This window comes from Typopeltis vanoorti, chromosome 25 (genome assembly GCF_054136105.1).
Source record: "Typopeltis vanoorti isolate ZY-2024b chromosome 25, IOZ_Tvanoo_1.0, whole genome shotgun sequence".
NCBI lineage: Eukaryota > Metazoa > Arthropoda > Arachnida > Uropygi > Thelyphonidae > Typopeltis > Typopeltis vanoorti.
Window position 1 is genome coordinate 36,282,988 of NC_143573.1, and position 22,072 is coordinate 36,305,059.

Below are 22,072 nucleotides of genomic sequence, written 5' to 3' on the forward strand. Positions count from 1 at the left end.
AAAGCTTTAAACCAGACCATAAACCCTTTCCACCAATCATGGTGAATGTGGTCTGGTTTAATGTGACAAAGTTTAGGCTTTTGACAAGAGTCTAGCTTAGCAGTATATTGTATACTGCTACTATAGGCAGCTGTAATCTACTAATGGATCTAGATTTTATCAGTAATTGTACGCTAAAATGCACAGAATGCATAAATTCTATCCAAATGACAACAGCTGCTGAGGTACATGAAATTAAACTTACACATTTGGGCACATTATAAGGTAAAATGCCCAGAACGCATAAATTCTATCCAAATAACAACCAGCTGCTCAGGTACATGAAATCATCACCAAACTTAAAAATAGGAAAGCACCATGCCCAGATGAGATTTCTAACAAAATCATCAAATGCTAACCCCATAAAGCTGCCATAATGCACATTGTCACTATTATTAATGCTATATTAAGATATCGCTATTTCCTAGCACAATGGAAAGTAGCCGTGTAATCTTAATCCCTACACAGATTTTTTCTTTTGTTTCTTTTTTTTTAAGTGAATCTCATTGCAACAAGTTGGAAAGTGTGCTTTTTTTAAAGAAATATTAAAAATGTACCAAATCAACGAAAAAACAAAAAAAAAAAAAAAATATATATATATATATATATATATATGTACACACACAAAATTCCAACAATTATATCAGAATTCCATGTAATAATAATAATAATAATAAAAATTCCAGATTGATTTTATCAATATCTGAGGTATCAATTCTAATATCAATGATGTGTACCACCACCTATAGACATCTAAACCCAATATGTTATTCATCACTAAATCATAACAGGCATCCCTATGACATCTCACCTCAATTTTCCTCATTATATCTTCCATGCTACCTTATTGTAAGAAAGGCAGAACTTGAGGATTTGTCAGATATGATATCCTATGCCAAAGTGCCACCACTGTTCTCCTAACTCTCATGACTTTACCAACCTATTGGACTATTTATCTCTGAAGGTCTATCACAGTCAATCACACAATGAAAGTCTATCCTAACTGAAATAATCTTTCTTGGTGATCTGAATATCCACAAATTGATATTTGTTTATCAATGGCGACTCGTTTCCCTTCTGCAACTCATAGACCAAGCTGGAAGAGAAGCTGAACTGTTTGCTATCTGTAATGATTTAACACAAACTCTTCACCAAAGAACCAGAATTCAATATAGATTTCTTCCAACACCCTGGATCTTTTCTTAAAAAACTCTTCCTTCAAATACACTGTTGATGTTAGCTTTCCTCTTCACAAATCTGATTATAGCTTTGTCTGTATTCCTTTTCTACAGATTGTCATTCTCAGCTTAGCATCCTGTGGCACTAAAATAGTGATGATTGGGATGACCTTTGGAAGCTCTGTCTAATTTCCATTGTCTGATCCTATCATCTACTCTAATCTAATAAGAAAAATTATTCTTGATGCGATGAGTGTTTTTATTCCCTGCTCTACTGAAAAACCTACACTATTATCTAAATTATAATGAGTTTGGATATATATACACACACGGACAAAGAAATTAGCGCACCAAGAAGGAAGCATAGGATTCAACTGAAATTTTATTGGTGTAATGATACAGGTGAGTGATGCACATGATGGCAAAAACAGAGCTAAAGGACAATTACAAAGGGATCTGTGATACGCAATCCGGTCATCATCAATAGCACGTTGCACCGCCTTGTGCAGCGTTACATGCTGCAACATGGTCCGGCATGGTGGTGAACAGACGCCTGATGTTGTCCTGCGGCAGACTGGCCCACACGTGTTGGACGCTGTGCTCCAAATCCCAGATACTGCGGAATGGTGGGAGCTGGCATTTCAGCTGCTCCCAAACATGCTCGATAGGGAACAAGTCCGGGGAGCTGGCAGGCCTAGGCAACCTTAGCCGTGTGCGGACTGGCATTATCCTGCTGGATAATGCCCATCTGTATAGTGCCCTTAGTATCCCAGCCAGGAATGGGAGAACGTGGCCCTTAAAATGTCATCCACATACCGCTGCCCCGTCAATGCGCCACGTACCACTATGAGGGGTGATCGGCTATCGTAGGCTATGGCTCCCCAGACCATAATGTCTGCAGTGCGGGAGGTGTGGTGCTCGATAGTGAGGTCAGGATTGTGTCCTTGATCAGGGGTCCTCCACACCCGGACACGATGATCATCTATCTCCAAGACGAAGCGACACTCATTGCTGAAGCCCATATGTCATCAGTCTGTGGCGTTCCACGTCGCTCTCGCCTGGCACCATTGCAAACAAAGTCAGCGATGTTGCGGTGTTAATGGGAGCACTCGTAAGGGGTGCTGGGATCATAGATTCACCTCCGCGAGGCTTCAGAAAATGATTTGTGGGCAAACAGGAGCCCCTACATCTGCCTGTATAGTGGACTGGGTCACCGTGGGATCCCTCCGTGCATGCCGCACGATCCGTCGATCCTCTCCAGCGTTGGTCCTCCTGATCCGACCGGTACTGAGTAGCAGTGTTGGAACGGTTCATGTGCACACCTATACGACGCGCCGACCACCATCTGGTTTTCAGGCCGATGATCATGCCTCTGTCAAAGTCCATATGTTGCTTAAATTGACATCTCTGGCATCTACCCAGCAATATTGCCACTCTGTACTCTGGCTTACGTTGGCCGGTGCTTTTAGATTTAATCTGCTATCGAGTACACGCCGGCTTTATAAGGTTGCCGGTTTGTGCCTGTAGCACCACTGCAGGATATGCGCAATCGCACCAAACTTGGATCATTTGTATACCATCCTGCACTCTAGCTATTTGCTTAGTTTCGCCGTTGTACCATGTTTTCTTCCAGGTGCACTAATTTCTTTGTCTATGGGTGTATGTGTTAAAAATTAAATTACTGGATACTGAGGGATAAAAGTAAAACATAGTTTATTAGCACAACTAGTTTCGTCTTTTAACAGACTTCTTCAGGTGCATAAAACAGAAAACCAAGCAAAAAACTTGAAGGAATAAAATCTAAACAAGCAAAGTGTTAGCATACACAGTTCAGTATTAGTGTTGGTGTTTGGATATTTAAAACTGTTCTCTGGATAACGTCATTGTTGGGCGTGCGCATGCATTCAGAATCGCATGAACGCCAAAGTTGGATGGCAGCACAATGACAGTCTGATAGGTTATAACTAAGGTTGTTATTAAGATGTTTTGGATTAAGGATGATTTCTTTAGATTCCATTATCCTTCGTTCTAGTTTGTCGTAGCAACGAAAGATATTATTTGATCTGTCCCATAAAACTGAATGGATTAGATTTTGTTCATTAGTGTTAGCAGAAAACAGAACGTGGTTTGACAGAGTATTAGTCCCCCATGTTCTGTCGTATGTAATGTCCCTCTTGTGTTAACTCAGTGGACTTCTCAGTCTGGCCAAAATATGGTTTTTCACAGTTACACCAGATGTGGTAGATGCCGGGATATTTAAGGTTGTCATGCCTTAGTTTGGGTTGGCTCAGTAAGGAAAGGAGTTTAGAAAGGGGAGCGAATAATGTCTTGATGTTGTATTTCTTAAGAACTTTGGCCAATTTTGGTGAAACAGCTGATATATAGTAGAGAAATATGATCTTTTATACTACTGGTGTCTTCACTATGGCATTGGAGAGGACTTAAAAGTAATTTATTAATTGTTTTCTTGGAATAACCATTCTGTTGGAAAATACGAACACTAATGAAGCAAACCTAATCCATTCAGTTCTATCGGACAGATCAAATAATATCTTTCGTTGCTTGCTATGATAAACTAGAAAGAAGGATAATGGAATTTAAAGAAATCATCCTTAATCCTATACATCTTAATAACAACCTTAGTTATAACCTATCAGACTGTCATTGTGCTGCTATCCAACTTTGCAGTTCATGAGATTCTGAATGCACATGCCCAACAATGAGGTTATCCAGAGAACAGTTTTAAATATCCAAACGGCAATGCTTTAATACTGAACTGTGTATGCTAAAGCTTTGTTTGTTTATATTTTATTCCTTTAAGTTTTTTGCTTGGTTTTCTGTTTTATGAACCTGAAGAAGTCTGTTAAAAGACGAAACTATTTGTGCTAATAAACTATATTTTGCTTTTATCCCTCGGTATCCAGTCATGCCACACACACACATGCACATATATGCCCATATATATGGGTACAACTGCACCCAAGCATTTCAAGATAAAAACTGACATATGTCCATTGCTTAAGTCAAAAACTCCAGCCTCTCAACTCAGCTTCCGCCACAGTCAATAACAACTGAAAAAAACACAAAAAAATTTGTAAGGGCCAAATATGCTACACTTATCTCAAGTTTAAACTTAAGTTCAGAACTCATGCCTATCTTGTATAATATCTTCAAGCTGTCATACTCATCCAGCATCTATTCAACACTACATAAAAACTGGATAAAAGCTTGGAACCAAACTTTTATCCAGCAATATTTTAGAGAATATAGGTAGTCCTCAACTTACGACGATTCGTACTTACAACGGCCAAAAATTATTATTAAAAATTCTCTAATTTAACTTTGCCGCCAGCATATCATATTGCTTTTGTATACGGCATCGCAGTATTTGACAATTTTAGGAAACAACAAGAAGATAAATACGGCGAGCATACATTTAACGCTAGTAAAAGTTGGTTTTATCGATTCAAAAGCTGATTTTATTTATGTAACATATAACATATGAATAATGGCAGAAGCAGATAGTTCCGAATTTGAAACTGCCGAAATTTTCAAGAAAAATCTGAAAAAGATGAAGACTATTTGCTAGAAAAAAAATTTAACGTAGATGAAACCGGACTGTTCTGGAAAAGAATGCCAGAAAGAACTTATATTCACAGAGAGGCTGCATCAGCGCCTGGTTTTAAGGCATTTAAAGATAGGGTTACGCTTCTTCTTGGAGGAAATGCTGCTGGTTTTAAATTAAAACCATTTCTTGTTTACCGTTCACAAAACCCCAGAGCGTTGAAAAACATTCACAAGAATAAATTGCCAGTTTACTACAGGAGTAATCCTAAGGCTTGGATGACAATTGTTTTATTCGAAGACTGGTTCTTAAATTGTTTTATTCCAGAAGTACGTGTCTACTGTCTTGAAAAAACATTCCTTTAAAAATTCTATTGCTGTTGACAATGCTCCAGGACATCCTCTTCACATCGGCGATTTGAATGAAAATATAAATGTGATGTATCTACCGCACAATACGACAGCTGTGATTCAACCTATGGATCAAGGTTCGATTGCTACATTCAAGACATATTATCTGAAAACTACATTTTCTCAAGCAATAACAGCAATGGACAACGATGCTACAACATTATGCGATTTATGGAAAAATTACAATATTAACCAATGTATCCAGAATACTGGAACTTCATGGAAGGAAGTAGCGGAACAATGTATGTGAGGAAGAGGAATTTGTAAGAAGTTACTACTGCAGGAGACACTCGAAGAGTACAATGAGCATAGTATGTTAGAACAAATTGGTGAAGAAATTGTTGAAATTGCAAGAAAACTGGATCTAGAAATCAATATTACCGATATAGAAGGTGAACTGACTGATCAAGACTTGATTTTCCGAAATGAAAGAGTTGTAGAAGAAGAAAGGAATAATGAGGAAGATGAAGAGAAATCGTTAAAAAATTTTACTGTAAAAGGATTAGCTGAAATATTTTCTAAACTAAATCAAGGACTTCAGCTACTCGAAAATATGGATCAAGACACTGATCGCTTCGCCAAAGTCTAAAAGCAAATTCGAGAAGCAGTCAGATATTATCGTGAAATACATGAAGAAGAAAAGGGAAAAAAAAACCCAACAGACAACATTAACCAATTTTCTGATTAAAAAAGCTACTCCCGATTGCGAGAAATAAACATATATCATCCAAATGAGTTACAGTAACTCACCTGTTTAATTGAAGACATCGTTAATAAGTTTTTTGTTTATGTTAACTAATGTTTAAAGGAATTTCAAAAATGCACAATTTTTGATATGTGTTTATGTATTCTTTTATTAAATTTTTCTTTCTTAATTTTGTATTTATTTATTTATATGCATACGTACTAATAAATAATTTATAAATGTTTATATAAGTTTATATATTTTTAACCATTTTAAGTTAAATAGAAATCTAATTTATGAAAATATAACCGAAATCAAAAAATCAAGAATTTAAAAAAAAGTTCTCGAGTTACGACAGAGACATTGGAACAGAACCCCGTCGTAAGTCGAGGACTACCTGTACCGAAGCCAGAGCAATAGGGTGTAACATCCTTCTTGTCTGATGGCTGACTTTTATCATTGTTTTTGATTTGAAGTTATTAGCCTTTATATACAAGAAACCCAGTCGTGCAATGACTTCACATGCAAATTTTGTTTACTTATACTTAGATAAAGAATGAAATCGAGAATATAATTTTTTGGTATCTTTAATTTATAATATAACTGAGTGAAAAAACTTTCAACATCTATCTCTAATCCAGAGTATTTTAAAAATAATGTGAAATAAGGACACATTTTTGCTACTTGTATAACTTGTATATGACTTCTGCATTACTTCAACCTTGGCATCACTTCAGGGTCTAGCTCCCACTCGTGCTTTTGTGCTGAAGTGGTTGCTTTCCCTGATATATGAGCAGCTCTGTTCAGTGGGATGAGCCTGCCAGTGGGCAGAGCCACTGGTGAGGGTTCTTCTCGGTGGTGGGGTGAACCTGTCGCTGAGTAGAACTACCACTTTTGGAGAGTATGAGGTATGTTTAAGTATCCCCATACTTAAACATACCTCAATAAATAGCCTCTTCAGCCCTCAGAAAGCTCCTCTCTCTCCTAACACTTTATAAAGCTCAAATATGCCTGACCTTAAAATACTGTTCCTGAATTTGGGGTAGGTGCACCTAGGATCTCTCTCTTGGAATGCTTAATTATATTCAAAAGACAGCCATTCTCTTAAGTGATTCCTCTCTGTCAGTGATTCTCCTCCAAATGCTGTCTCATAGATGCTCTATTGCTGAATTAGGTATTTTCTATAGATCTTTTTGGGGACTACTCCACTGAACTAGCCATTACCATTCCTCCAAATGTACAAACAGGAGCAGCTGCTGATTAACATCCATATACAGTTCAGAGCCAATAAATATAATGAATCAGCTTCAACTCCTACTTTATTTTTACACCTCTGCTCTTTGAAGCAGTTTTCCCCATACTGTTTTCCTGAATGATTATGACCCTCAGGTCTTCAAGATACACATCAACAAATTCTTTTCTTCCTAACCACTTTAACCACACACACACACACACACACACACACACACACACACACACACACACCACTCTTGTGTAATAGGTCTTGGGATCTCTTGTGTGTGTGGTGTGTGGATGGGGGGGGTTAATGAAAACAAAATAAATAAATAAAAAAGAAGCCTTGTATGTGGACAGGTTGGATAAGAGGTATATAATTCAGTAATGTTGCTCTTAATACCAAACATGGAACTTTTTTAAAGTCATTTCATAAAAGCATTCATTGCCTAAAAGACATTCACAATCATTCATTAGTACATTGAAATTTGGACCTGCAGCCTGTTGGTGAAGAGTAGAGATACTATCCATTTGGCCAACCAGATCAGATTGCATCTATTATTGAGAATAATGAAAATATATTTAAAAGCCAGGTGGCCCACTTATGTACATTGCCGGAAGTTTTTCCACTTGGCTATACTATATATTAAAGATACCAAAAAATTATATACTTGGTTTAATCCTTTATCCAAGTGTAAGCAAACAAGTTTGTGTATGAACTATTTTCAAGACTGGGGCAACTCATATAAAGAAGCTAATGACTTCACATTATTTGCCTTAGTATCCCATAATGCAAAGCACATCTCCTTGCAGATATGTATACTGCTATGCATTACGGGAAGGATCACCACCCAGACTGGTTTTGACCTCTACTGAGGTATAATCAGTGGGAGCCAGACCCCAGAGGTGATACTAAGGTTGAAGTAATGCAGAAGTCATATTTTCATATACAAGTAGCCAAAAGGTGTCACACCTTATTATTAAAATGCTCTGGATTAGCTTCTTTATATGAGTTGCCCCAGTCCTGAAAATAGTTCAGGTGCAAACTTGTCTGCTTACACTTGGATAAAGGAATTAACCAAGTATATAATTTCTTGGTATCTTTAATTTACAAGGGTGGTCTGAAAAGTTCTTGGCCTCGACTACAGATGGCAACACTATCAGCAAGATTTTTTTTTTCTAAGTTGGTACATCTGTCATAAGCATCCATGTGAAATTGCAAGTCATTCTATCAAGTAATTTGTTTTATACAGCTGTCTGAAGCAAAAGTGTTGTTTGTATCCATTGAAATGGATAAAATTGAGTATTGTGCAGTTATAAAATTCTTTGTAAAAGAAGGTTTAACTCCAAAAGAAATTCATTCGAAGTTCATAAACTTTTATGGGCACTCTTCTCTTTCATATTTGACAATAAAGAAATGGACTGCCAAGTTTAAACGTGCTGCTACCAGAAATGCTCCCTATGAGCAAGCATGGCACGATGGGTGCCGTGCTTGCTCATAGCAGATCAAAAATGCACTCACACGAAAATCTCTGAACAGTGCTTGGAGCATTTTAACAAGAATAAAACTGATTTTGTGCTCGATTTATTACTATGGATGAGACCAGAATCCAAACGGCAATCAAAAAAAAGTGGACAGAAGTCGGTTATTCAGCGCCAAAGAAGACAAAGTCGGTTCCATCAGCAGGAAAGGTCATTGCATCGGTGTTTTGGGATGCTGAAGGCATTTTTTATTAATTATCTTGAAAAGGGTAAAACAATAACCGAGGAATATTATTCCGATCTTCCGATGAAAGATGATTTTTTTCTTGCAGAAGAAAAAAATCATCTTTCATTAGGACAATGCACCTGCCCACAAAAGTGTTTTGGCAATGGGAAAATTAAGGGATCTGTACTATGAATTGCTGGAATGTCCACCCTATTCCAGAGATTTGGCTCCCTCTGACTTCTATCTCTTCCCAAAACTAAAACTCTTCCTTGCTGGTCAGTGTTTTTTCAAATCAAGAGGCAATTGGTAGAGGGGTATTTTGCAGATCTTACTGAGAACCACTACAGGGACAGTGCTGGAGCATCGCTGAAATAAATGTATTAGTCTTAAGGGAGATTACGTTGAAAAATAAAAATAATTTTTGAAATTATAAATTCGTTTTTTCATTGTTAGGCCAAGAACTTTTCAGACCACTCTTGTATAGTATAACCAAGTGGAAAAACTTCCAACAACTTTCTCTAATACAGAGTATTTTAATAATAAGATGTGACACCTTTTGGCTACTCGTATATGAAAATATGACTTCTGCATTAGTTCAACCTTCATATCACCTCTGGGTCTATCTCCCACTGATGAGACCTCAATAAAAGTAGAAATCACTCTGGGTAGTGACCCTTCGGTAATACATAGCATTATACATGTCCGTAAGGAGATGTGATTCGCACTACGGGATACTAAGGAAAGTAATGTGAAGTCATTAGCTCCTTTATATGAGATGTCCCAGTGCTGAAAATAGTTCAGGTGCAAACTTGTTTGCTAACACTTGGATAAAGGATTAAACCAAGTATATAATTTCTAGGTATCTTTAATTTACATTCCAGTACATCTCCACGTAACCTTCAGGTAATTCAATATCCCATTTAATCCAAAGTGAATTCCATCCTTTGACCTCCAATTTTCTGTGCATTTCAATTAATTTATTTCAAATTACATTAACTTTTAATCTGAATATAAAATGCATTCACATTAATGATTAATTCTGAATAATTCGTAGTTACAATATTGTACCTATTACGAAAAAATACTTTTCTTCTCTTGATTTATTTTCCTTTGTCTTCTGAACATTTTAGATTTTTCAAAGTTTGATTTCAAATGTATAAATTTTAACAGGTTATGAGAAACGGAGAGCTGTTAATGCCTAAGTGAATATATCATCACACCTCAGAGACAGAAGCAGCAGCAGTATATTCAATTTAATAAGTTCAAGCCAGACTATTTGAGCATCAGGTGTGAACAAGCTAGAGTATGTATCAAGTCTCTTCCATATGGGATAGGCACATTTAACTACATTGGTCAATATATATACAGTTACATCCCGAGTTATATAAGTAATGTATTCCATAAATCTTTATGTAACTCGAATTTTATGTAAGCCAAATTTGTAAATCACATACATACAAATAAAATGTTCAATGGCTACTCATACTGCTGTCTTACATTAATTTTTTTTGCCATTAATCAGATATTTTCCATTTTTAATATTTTTCATTTTTGGGGTGATGCGAACTTTATCCTTCACTATTTACTGTCAAAACAAGTCAATTTATTTCCAGAGCTATTGTTGATAGAATTTTCCCGCCTTCATACATATGAATTATTTTCAACTTTTCTTCTAATGTAATTGCAGACCTTTGTTTTTTAGATTTATTACCAGCACATTCGGTTTTGCGTTTGCATTCCATTTTAAGGGTAAAAAAAAACAACTAAACTAGTAGTGATAACAAGTGACTGAGCTAACCATTCAAGGTGTCTACTACTGTACTGTAATAAGGCTGTCAAAGACGCACCTGCACAAAGACGCAAACATGTTCATACGCACTAGTAGATTTATTACGTAACTGCTAATTTACATAACTTGGGGTGTAACTGTGTGTGTGTGTATCTATATATATATAAAATTTCTAGTCATTCAATTTTTTAAAATTGAATGACTAGAAACCGAGAAAAATGAAAACAAAGTTTATTAGTACAACTAGCTTCAGCTTGTATCAGCCTTCTTCAGGTGCACATTAAAAAAGGAAATAGCCAGTAAAACATAGAGGAAATAACTGTAAACATCACGGAAAGTTAGTGTATATATTTTCGCGCCGTTTGCGCATTCAAAATTGTTCTCTCGTTGGCTTCATTGTTGGAGGTATGCATGCATAGCATCTCGCGAATGCCAGTATTTGACCGTACCAATGACAGTCTGAAAGGTTGTAACTCAAGTTGTTGTTGAGATGAATCAAAAGAAATCATTCTCAACCCTAAAATCTCAATAATAACCAGAGTTACAACCTTTCAGACTGTCATTGTGCTACGATCAAATACTGACATTCGCGAGATGTATGCCCAACAATGAAGCCGAGAGAACAGTTTTGAATGTGCAAACTTCAACGTTTCAACATTGAAATATATACACTAACTTTCCATGATGTTTACAGTTATTTCCTCTATTTTTACCGGTTATTTCTTTTTTAATGTGCACCTGAAGAAGGCTGATACAAGCTAAAACAAAGTTGTGCTAATAAACTTTGTTTTCATTTTTCTCGGTTTCTAGTCATTCAATTTTTTAAAAAATGTATATCAACTGAGTAAATCAATCTTCCTACATATATATATATCCATTATAGTAAATCCATTATATCATATATATATATATATATATATATATATATATATATATATATATATATATATATATATATGACATAATGGATTTACTCCACTGAGAGACATATTTTTTAAAAAAAGATTAAATGACTGAAAGCCTTCCATCTATATATGTTTTAAAATCAGATCATTCTCAACTCAACCAACTATACCATCAGCAGAGAGAATCATCCTTACTTTCATTATACTGTATGTATGTATGCAAACTGAAAAGTAAGAGTGATCGTGCACAACCTTGTCTTACTTGTCTTGTTCTTTGTATATGAAGCTGCTCAATTTTCCTGAATACTCTATTTTCTGGTTGGAATGCAATTTCTTAATTATATTGCTACAGTCGATTGAAACATCATTCATTACTCAAAAAAAGCCTGTTTCATTGTTCATTATTATTAAGAGAGACTTCCAGGGAATCAGGGACTCATTGAGGAAACTACATACTAACACATCAGATATCATATTTATTCTTGAATTCATTCACACTACTTGCACTCACATCCAATGACAATCCATTCCAATCACGCACCACCCTATCAGAGAAAAATCTAGCCCTCATCCCCTTTTTAGCGGTGTTCATTCTCAGCTTCTAAGGATGCTCGTCCTTTCTCCACCCTCCATAAATGACAAAATTCCATCAACTGAAATCCTGTATGACCCTTTCAGAAGTTTGCAAGTCTCAATCATATCACCCCCCTCTTTCTCCTGTGTGCTAGTGTTTGCAGTCTACAAATTCTCAATCTGTCTTCATAATCAGTATTCCAGAAACCTGATATCATTTTTAACACTCTCCTTTGGGCTCTCTCCACTATATCAAAATCATAACAGAGACCAGACCTGCATACAATAGTCAAAGTGAGGTCTTATCAAGGCCATGTAAAGAGGCAAAATCCTTATCATCCTTATCTTTAAATGTGAATGTTTGTTTCAGCATTGCAATTATCTTTTGAATTGTATTTGAAATCTTTGCTACATGGCTGCTGAACTTCAACTTCCTATCTACTAACACTCCAAGATCCCTAGCCTCATCAGCTTCTTCTAGCATAATCCCACCAATATAATATAACATTGGATATCTAATCATGCTGAAGTGAATGACTTTACATTTACTGACATTGAAATGACATCCATTTTCTCATGCCCACAAGTCCAGCATATTCAAATCATTATGCAAGTACTACATATCAGCAGCATTCCTGATTACCTTACTTATCTGCATCATCAGACAATAGCTATATGTTGCCTCTCAAATCCTTCCTCAATATCATTAATGTACAAATTGAATAACTGCAGACCAAGGATATATACATTAATTAAAGTAATTAAATAGTCAAATTAACAGCACAGTTAATTTCACAGATGGTGGAATTCCATCTGGTCCCATTGCCTTATTGGCATTCAGCATGCTCAGTATTCGGAATACATCCTCTTTGTTCACTTCTAACACTTCACTACTCATTATCATTCTAGGAATAAAGCCTGTAGTATCAGGATAAAACACTCTAATAAATAAAGTGATCATTAAACAGCTCAACTATGTCATTTGCTTTGGTTACCAATTCTTATCTCCACCCAGCAAAATAATCTGTCCACTATCATTTTTCCTCCTAATCACTGCATAGCGAAAAAAAACTCCTTGGGATTCTCCTTGGCTTGCAATGCCAGTCTCCTCTCATATTCTAATTTTCTCTCCTTACAATAATAGTTACTTTCCTAGCCTGAGCCTTATATTCCTCATGCAACTGTTCTCCACCTCTCTCTTTATATGCCTTCCATAATCTCTTATAGTTCTGCAATTCCCTTTTATTCCTTTTGTAATCCATTTGACTCCAAATTATTTTCTTCTTCTTTATTCAAGATATACAATCTGTCATTGCTGTCAACAATTTTTTTTTAAGTATCGTCTATGCACTAACAGCCCCTCTTCCTTTAAATTCTTTCATCCATTGTACTGCTTGCTGCAAGCTGGTTTCTAAGCCTGTTAGTCACCTACCTTATAATTCCACATAACTTCCTTCTGTTTTGATACCTCCACATGCCTATTCATCCTCCAAGTCAGGACTACATGGTCACTCTCACCAACGGGGGGGGATGTCATCTGTCACTATCAGATCCTCTGATGCTATGATCAAATCAAGAACTTTCGTTCCTCATGTTCATTCACTCCAATCACATACTGCCTAAGACAGTTTTCCCTCAAGAAACCCAAAAATTCAGTTTCCTTATTACTGTATGCTGTCTTCTCCTCTGCCCAGTTTAAATCACTATAGTCGAAGTCCCCCATAATGATTGCTTTGCACTTGCCAGCTAATTTGCTTAAACTCATTCCCTTTATTCATAATTCTCCTACTTGTATACAGAAAAATCAGTGTATTGCCAGCATTCTTATAGCCATTATTACTCCGCTCATACTCCACCTGGCTCTATAATATAATGTACACTCCCTCATTTCTCAAGACAATATCCCCACATGAGGCCATCCCTGCAATATTCCACCTGTGCAATTCTAGTTTCCCTGTTCCAGACACAGTCATTTGCCCAGAAAACAACTCTCTCTAACTGCCTGTGCCTTTCTGCATTCAAATGCAATCCATCTCTTGCATACAGTTCCTGTCTATCCTCAAACATATTCCAGACCTCTCTTCCTACACATTCTCATTATCATCTGATTTATTATCACTGCTCTTCTCCTCCACTCCACATTATTATACCAGGGCGACATGCTCACTATGTTTCCTCGGACACATTTCTGATGTACTTTGTCTAACATCAACCTGAAATCTTGTGATACACAATTCACAGTACCTCTCAGGTCAATCATCCCAACCAGTACTATCATCTCTTCAACATTTTCACACCTCTTCACTGCCACACTCTCTATCGTTCCACTAAGCAAGCACTCCGTTGGCACTTTACTCTGCACATCCCAAATCATCAAATTTACATATGACACTCCAAATAGATTCATTCATATTTCTCTTACTGGCATCACTGACTCTTACGGCTTCCAATCTCTCTCTCTCTCTCTCTCTCTCCTACTCTCTCCTCCTCTCTATTCCTTGCTTCCACACTTTCTTCTTTCTGCAATTTCCTCTTTTCCACTGTCTCTTCCATTCTCGTTCCTTGGCTCTCTGATGCTGTTCTCTTACACCTACTCTCGTTCCTCTCAACACTAGTCAACTTCTCTATCCTCCAAGATATTCATTCACTCTTCCTCAACTAAGTCTTCATTCCTTCCATCTCCTTTTCAGCAGGTTCTATTTCTGTCTCTACACATTCTGTTTTCAGTTGCCATTCTCTCTCTCTCCACACACACACATGACCATCAGACAAACCATCTCCATCCATTAAACTACTCAAAGTTAAATCTATATGTAGGGCTTTAACATTCTCTCCATCCTCCAACACACTACTAGCATCCGTAAACTGAAATCACCCATTTTCGAAGCACTAAGTCAGCTGCTGCTAAATCCCAAGATTGAGACACTCATCTCCCAGCACTTCCCATGGACTGCATTTCATGCACACATGCACATTCTGGTCTTGAATCTGCCACATTCTTAAACAGTGGGTGCTACATAATTTTGCAGCTTTTGTGCACTTTTGTGACACATTGTGTTTGTTTGTTTGTGCTCTGAAGATGCTAGATATAATACCAGCGAAATATTAGCAAGTTAAATAATAATTATTTTCTTATATTCTGTGTTGCGAATTAACACTGTTAAATTAACTGTCATGTACTACCAACACATGAGCCTTTCTACTCATTTAGAGGGATGTAGCAGAGTAATGAAGCCAGGTGAATTAAACTGTCAGAAACCACTAATTAGAGGACTCAACCCTGTGATATGAGCACCATTCAGGGAAAAAGCAAAAAGAATTGGTTACGCATAAATATACCTCCACATGCTGTGGTCATAGCTGAGTGAACAGGAGAAAACACTATTAAAGTCCTAGGAAACCAGGCATAGTTGTGCAATTCAAAATTAATTAAAACACACACACACACACACACACACACATAACATATAACAAACAATTTATGGTAATTATTTCCCAAAACTCGGAGATAGGCATGCAAGCTACTTGGTTAAGGTGACGATGCAAGGTTTCACAGAATGGATCATCAAATTTAAATTTGTTTACTGCAGTGCAAAATCTTTGACTGATCCTAATGAACTTTATGTATAGTATCAATGGATGAAAAGCAAAACAAAACTCAAAAGTTTTCTACAATGAGCATGCACATAAAGAAACCATTCAGAAAATAATTGATAATCATCATCCTTCACAGCCAGACTGCAATGTACAATGTTAAGATGATTTCCGTACCCTACTTCTGAACAAACAGCAAGGATTCTCCACAAATACAATTTGTACACCATTTTCAAAACAACATAAAATTTATCATTATTCCTACCACCTACTAAGAATTAATTGTCTCTACTATCCTTACCTCAAGTAAGGATAGTGGAAGCAATTACCTTGTTCCTGTCGACTTAGCTATTTTAGGCAGAGTGGCTGTTCTGCTAAGGTCATAATTCAATGACATTAACATTATATAAGATTTCAAGATTCAGAGGATTCAGGCATTACTTCTTATGCCATTGACACTAGACAGAGTTCACTGGGATCATCTGATTTATAAATGGTGTTTGGTTTAGTTTAGATATTTGAGTATCATTTACAATACAATAGGGTGCAGATAGCATTGTTCACGGCAAGTGTTGGTTTTGGATACTTAAGATATTTTCTAGCAGTGGGAGAGTGTTTTATACAAAAAGTCTCGTGTACAAATCCTTTTAAGATTTGTACACGAGAGATGGATTGCACTTGAATGATCTTCATATCAGGCGCCTGGAAAAAATTACTATATGGGAAAAAAGAGTGAATGGGAATTATCAAACCACCCAGATATATCTGGGTTTGATGAAATCATGGATCTATGGATTAAATTAAGTGGTAGAAATTCAGAGTGTAATGACACTTAGAGAAAGCTTGATAGAAATGACCCTAAGAAATGCAGGACTAGTTATGTTAAGAAAGAACAGTATTAAATTAGTGAATATAAACAGAATTATATTAGTGAGCATGAAACAAAGTGGTTACTCAAATCTTTCAAGAACATGTATTTTTATTTTTAAACATTAAAATTCCTGAATGATCAATCAAAGTTGTCCATGACTGGTCACTTGGTTTTTTTCCTAGGAAACATTAGGTTAAAAGATCATTAACATAAAATATAAAAATAGTTAGCAATGACTTCAGTTTAGCAATAATTCTAAACACCAACAAAAAAAAATGTCTAATATAATATAATATTTCATTCCTCATTCAAAGTGTTTTAAACAAATATTACTTACTTGTAATACAGCTGATGAAAATGCATCACATAGGGTTGTCAAAGTTTCATGCAAAATGGACAAGACTATTTCATTTGTGTAATTTTCACTTGCACAAGTAGATGTTGTTGCTTCTGCTATATCCATAGAACTGGATGAGTGCATCCCAAAACAGCTATTTTTAATTTCTTTAGAAACATTATTCTTCTCTTTCAGTAGTTTTTTATTTACACATTCCAACATCTTTCTCAGACAGAGAAGGAAATGAGTATCTGTGAAATTATACAAATTTTACATGAGACTGGTAAAATGTTTAATTAAATATGAAATGCAATTTTTTTCAATTGTTGTTTACTGAAAAAATGAATTCACATTCATTTTTTCAGTAAACAACAATTTGTTTCAAGCACCTAATGCCCAACTTATTCAAGTTGAGATCATCCTATAAGTACAATTATAAAGGAAATTTATTGATGTAGCCTGTATAAATCTTTACATATTATTAGAATTTAAGAGCTATCATTTATTTCATTTAATATTATACAGTTAATTTTATTTATGGTACATGGATGAGTTTTTCTGTTAATACGATGTCACTATCAGTATTTGTACTTTCATCTATTTAACAGTGAAATTAAGCCAGTGTGCTGTGAAGAAATGCACATTCAGAACCTATAAAACGAGTTATTACCAACTATTTTGTTGGTAATAAATAACATTTGTTCCAACTATTTCTTTCATTCTACTCGTATAATGTACACTTCTGCCATGATTCAGATCAGGAGGTGAATTCAGGTAAGTTTGTTGTCTGTGGCCTGCAAGCCAGCAGATAACAAACATTCTCCAATCTGTGTCTGCAATCAACAAATCGAAGAATGGATCTGCAAAAGTAATGTGCATACAAAATTCCAAATTTGCACTGGCGTTCTAATTCAAAGCCCAATTATTACAATTAATGATGTTTTTGAAAAATCCATATTTATGTTACTGAATCACTAATTCAGTCTTTGGTAAATGATTTATTAATATTTTATTACAAAAACAATCAATTTGGTGTGGCACAAAAATGACTAAGGATTTTGTATTAGCTTTTAGTGCTATAACGAGATGAACTTAATAAAACTGAATTTCAATCATGAATGTTTGGCTTTTTGTTTACCTTTACTAATTTACATAAAATTTTTAATGAAGAAAGGTTGCAGATATGGTCTAACAGGCAGAAAGTGTTGCTAAATAATGGCAATGAACAAAAAAATCAGATACTTATATATCAACTAAAAAGTTCAGTCTACAAAAATGCATATATACTCACTTTTATCATTTGGCTCAAAACAGACATTTTTTGAATTGGATATTAGATTTGCCATCACAGAAGTGGCAGCAGCAACAGCTGACATTCTGTTCAGTGGTAGGATATCTTCAATATCTTGAAACTTCAATATATAATCACAAAAAATCTCACAGATATCACATGATATATCAGCTGAAATAAATTTTAAATAAATATGAATAACCAAATAATATTTAGCATTATAACAATAGGCACATGTACTTGTTTTTTCAATCATAGCATCTAAAAAATTACATGAAAAATAAAGTTGATACAGCCATCTTTATATTGTGTTAAAAGTGTGAAATTTTTAAAGAAAAGTAAATCACTCATCACACATAATACACACACAGCCTTGTATAAATGCAAAGAATTAGAACACCAAAAAAAAAAAAAAAAAAAAAAAAAAAAAAAAAAAAAAAAAAAAATTTGCCACTGAATCTCCAAAGTTTTTAAAACTTAGTTATTAAATTAAAAATCAGAGTTTCAAATCAAAAACTTTGGAGATTCATTGGCAAAATATGAAAAAAATAAATAAAATACTGATTCAATCAGATGGAGAGGTGAAATTATGGTGAAAACAATGAAAGGATAGAAAAAAAAAATCCAAATTTCATGGTGAACTTGAGAAATAACCGCTTATGCCTTTTGCATAGGAATCCTGGAAAATCAATCATTTTGAAAATTTCTGGAAAGTGAGCTATCTGAGCAAGTGCCCTGGGAGAGGGGTTAAGTTGTTTGGAATTATGGCCACAGCAACTAAGTTTATGTAGCTTGTGTATTATGTCTGTTTAAGTGCATATATTTCTGGATAGTTTAATTGTTTTGAGGGAAGAAAAACTTGAGTTTCAGGGAAGGAAGGAAAAATCCTACTACCTCTATATGTAGCCTCACTAACTCCCATTCAGATAAAAAAACCTTACAGCGCCGAAAGAACCCAGAGAAAAATGTAAGAAAGCTAAACTATGAGTAAAGGTAGCTAACCAAAAACCATGAGAAGACTTCAGTACAAATATTGGTGATACATATCATGAAAATGGCAAAACATTCTGAAGGATGTTAAAGCACAGAAATGGAAGAAAGAGAAACTGCAAAAGGAACCAGAGCGATAAATGCAAAATGATTCTGTATATTGGAGTAAGTACTATGAAAGATTATCAAATATGATAAGGAGTGAAATAACTGTGATAGAAAATGTTCAAGAGGAATGCAATCAAGAATACATATTACTATTATTACCAGAGAACTCCAGGGTGTCAGTACTCATGGAGGGAGGTCACATATCATCCACACCAGCTATCATACCTATTCTTGAATTCATTCACACTACTTACACTCACCACCTCTAAAGGTAAGCCATTTCAATTATGTACTGCTCTATAAGGGAAAAATCTAGTTCTCTCTCACTCTTTCTTGACTGCATTCATTCTCAACTCCCATGGATTCCTATTTTCCTCTCTCCACCATAAAATGAAAAACTCCATCTACTGATATCATGTATGAACCTTTCAGAAGTTCGTAGGTTTTGATGAACCGAAGAGTTGGATTAGAAATAAAACAGTTGTTAAAAGACTAAAGACACAGATATGAGAATTCTGAGAAAAATTAGGGGAGTGAACAGATGGTACTGATAGAAGAATCATTAAAAAAAACAAAAAAAAACAGATATTAGGAAAGAACACTGTTCAAGAATGTGTGAACAGTGCTAATCCAGAGGTAGATCGAGATCTAGATGGATTGATGCAGTCAGAAGCACCCTAGAAGACAGAAATATAAGATCTGGCACTTTCGGGGTCATGACAAATGGCACATTAATTTAGAAGAAAATTAATGATAGTAAGTTAATAATGATGTACACTTAATCATGTAGATCTATCATAGAACTCCATAAACCTCCCCTTGAGGATATGTATCAGGAATTAGTAACAAACAAAATACCCCTCCACTACCACCACTTCTCATACACTTTGACAATAGTCCATGAAACTGTTGAAAAAGTGGCTGTACAATCTTGCTGCTTTCTTTGTGTCTGTTTTTAAAATTAATTTACAACTCTTAGACTTCTCCGGAGTTGAACAAGTGCTCTGCAGTTGTAAACTTGCTGATTAGAGAGACTGGCAGGGCAAACATTAGGATTTCTAGATATACAACTGAATATGGTTCCAGTGCTATTGTTGCTCAAGTCTTGCTAACCATGTTGGGAAGATATCCATCACAGAGTTCACAGAAAATACGCTTATTACTTCTTTACCTACTACTGTTCTAACAGAGACTGTCAGGGAAGGTGGATCAAATATCTCCATTTCTTTCTATCTTCTCAAATTCTTCCTTCATAAATACTAATTCAGTTCAGGTTTCTTTTTTCTAGATACTTGTCTTGATCTCTTCCCCTCAAATTTCATATGATTTTCAAGAGCCTGTTAGCTCAGTAGAAGTGGCATTTGCACTCTACAGTGCTTGACCGCATGAAGAAAGATTTATAAGTTCGAGTCTAGTTGCCGAATGGAGGAACATTTTCTAAGCCTTTTTTTGACCAGTTCCTGAGTTAGTCAATCTCTGGCATGGGCAAGTGGATTTTTAGTCCCGTAAACTCAAGAAAATTTGCGGTCAAACCCACACTATTTTCAGACATTAAAAATATTGTATTAGGGTTAGGAACCATGAGATGATGGCACTTATTAGCTGTCTTCTTCACTGTGTAGTGACGTTCTATTTTCATGTTATGTTCTAAATCCGCCATCTTGGTTCAAGTCACTCTTATCAATATAACAACTAATTGCAAATTGATCACCGATTCAAAAGTAGGGAAATTTATAATTATACTGCGCCACCCTATTTTTAGATTAGTCTATATAAAATAGTAGGATCAATTCTTAATTAAGTTAGCAGTCTCCTCATTTATTTAGGTCGAATTATTTACTATTCCACTTGGGGTTCCTGCAAGATTTGAATGTTTATGAACGGTGCAATAAAAGGGAATTCAGGCAAACACAATATTTAGATTAACAAAATAAAACATTTAATATATGATATATATATAACAAATACAAGAATTCTGCTTTAAAATGAAACAATACAATCAACTTAATACATCTTGCTAAGTCACTCATGCCAATTCAATGTTCTAAACTTTCACATACAATTCACAGCTTCAAAATCACAAGCTTTCTTAACTCAAGTTAATAAAACGAAACTTCTTATTTAATCAGTCTCCACATATTCACAGGAAGCACTAATCAAGGTAGACAATATTCCAAGCAATCTTATTTCGGACTTTGAACTTCAAAGATATGTTCATGTTAGAATAAACAAACAAGTATGACTACTCTTACCAGATACAATCTTCAATACATCAATTAATTGTGAGCACACTTATGAATTAACTTATTTACGTTAGCGGAACACATTAATAAAAAGTCTCCAACGATTTAACTGAACTACTGTTAATTGCGCTTTACTACTCAAAAAAAAAAAAAAAAACACATCAACAAGGCACTGATATCTTTCCTTGTTTACTTTTCTCAAACTAGTTAATTTCAATATAATTCTTCTCAGGGCAACATAGAATTAAGACGTAATCCTAGATTAACTGGAACTAATCAGAATTTTCCATTGAATGTCCAGTTCTTTATCTATCCGGATACGGCATTAATTTTCCTTTACAACACAGCTGACTTCACTTGCAGCTAAGTATATGATTCACTATGTTTTGGCTCACTTCTAAACACTATTCTCATGAATTTCTGCCCTAGAGAACTTATATTTTTCTTCCACTTCCTTTGCTTGTATCCTACCTTCCTTCCCGCTCTGCAAAAACTTCCTCTCTTCTCTCTAATTAAAAATCTTATCTCTATATAATATCTTTCCTCTCCTTTC

The 22,072-nt window shown here is 35.3% G+C and overlaps 1 protein-coding gene across 6 annotated transcripts in view; it reads right to left on the reverse strand.

Annotated features, from left to right (window-relative positions):
- The window catches only part of LOC150092666 (protein saal1), a 226,446-nt gene that overhangs the window by 25,984 nt on the left and 178,390 nt on the right, over nt 1–22,072 (reverse strand). For all 6 annotated transcript variants that reach the window (XM_090414561.1, XM_090414560.1, XM_090414559.1 and 3 more), the window contains exons 11-12: nt 18,179–18,349; nt 16,888–17,138 (exon numbers count right to left, since the gene is read on the reverse strand). In XM_090414561.1, coding sequence (XP_090270687.1) covers nt 16,888–17,138; nt 18,179–18,349 — 422 coding nt within the window. The remainder of the gene's footprint in view (nt 1–16,887; nt 17,139–18,178; nt 18,350–22,072) is intronic.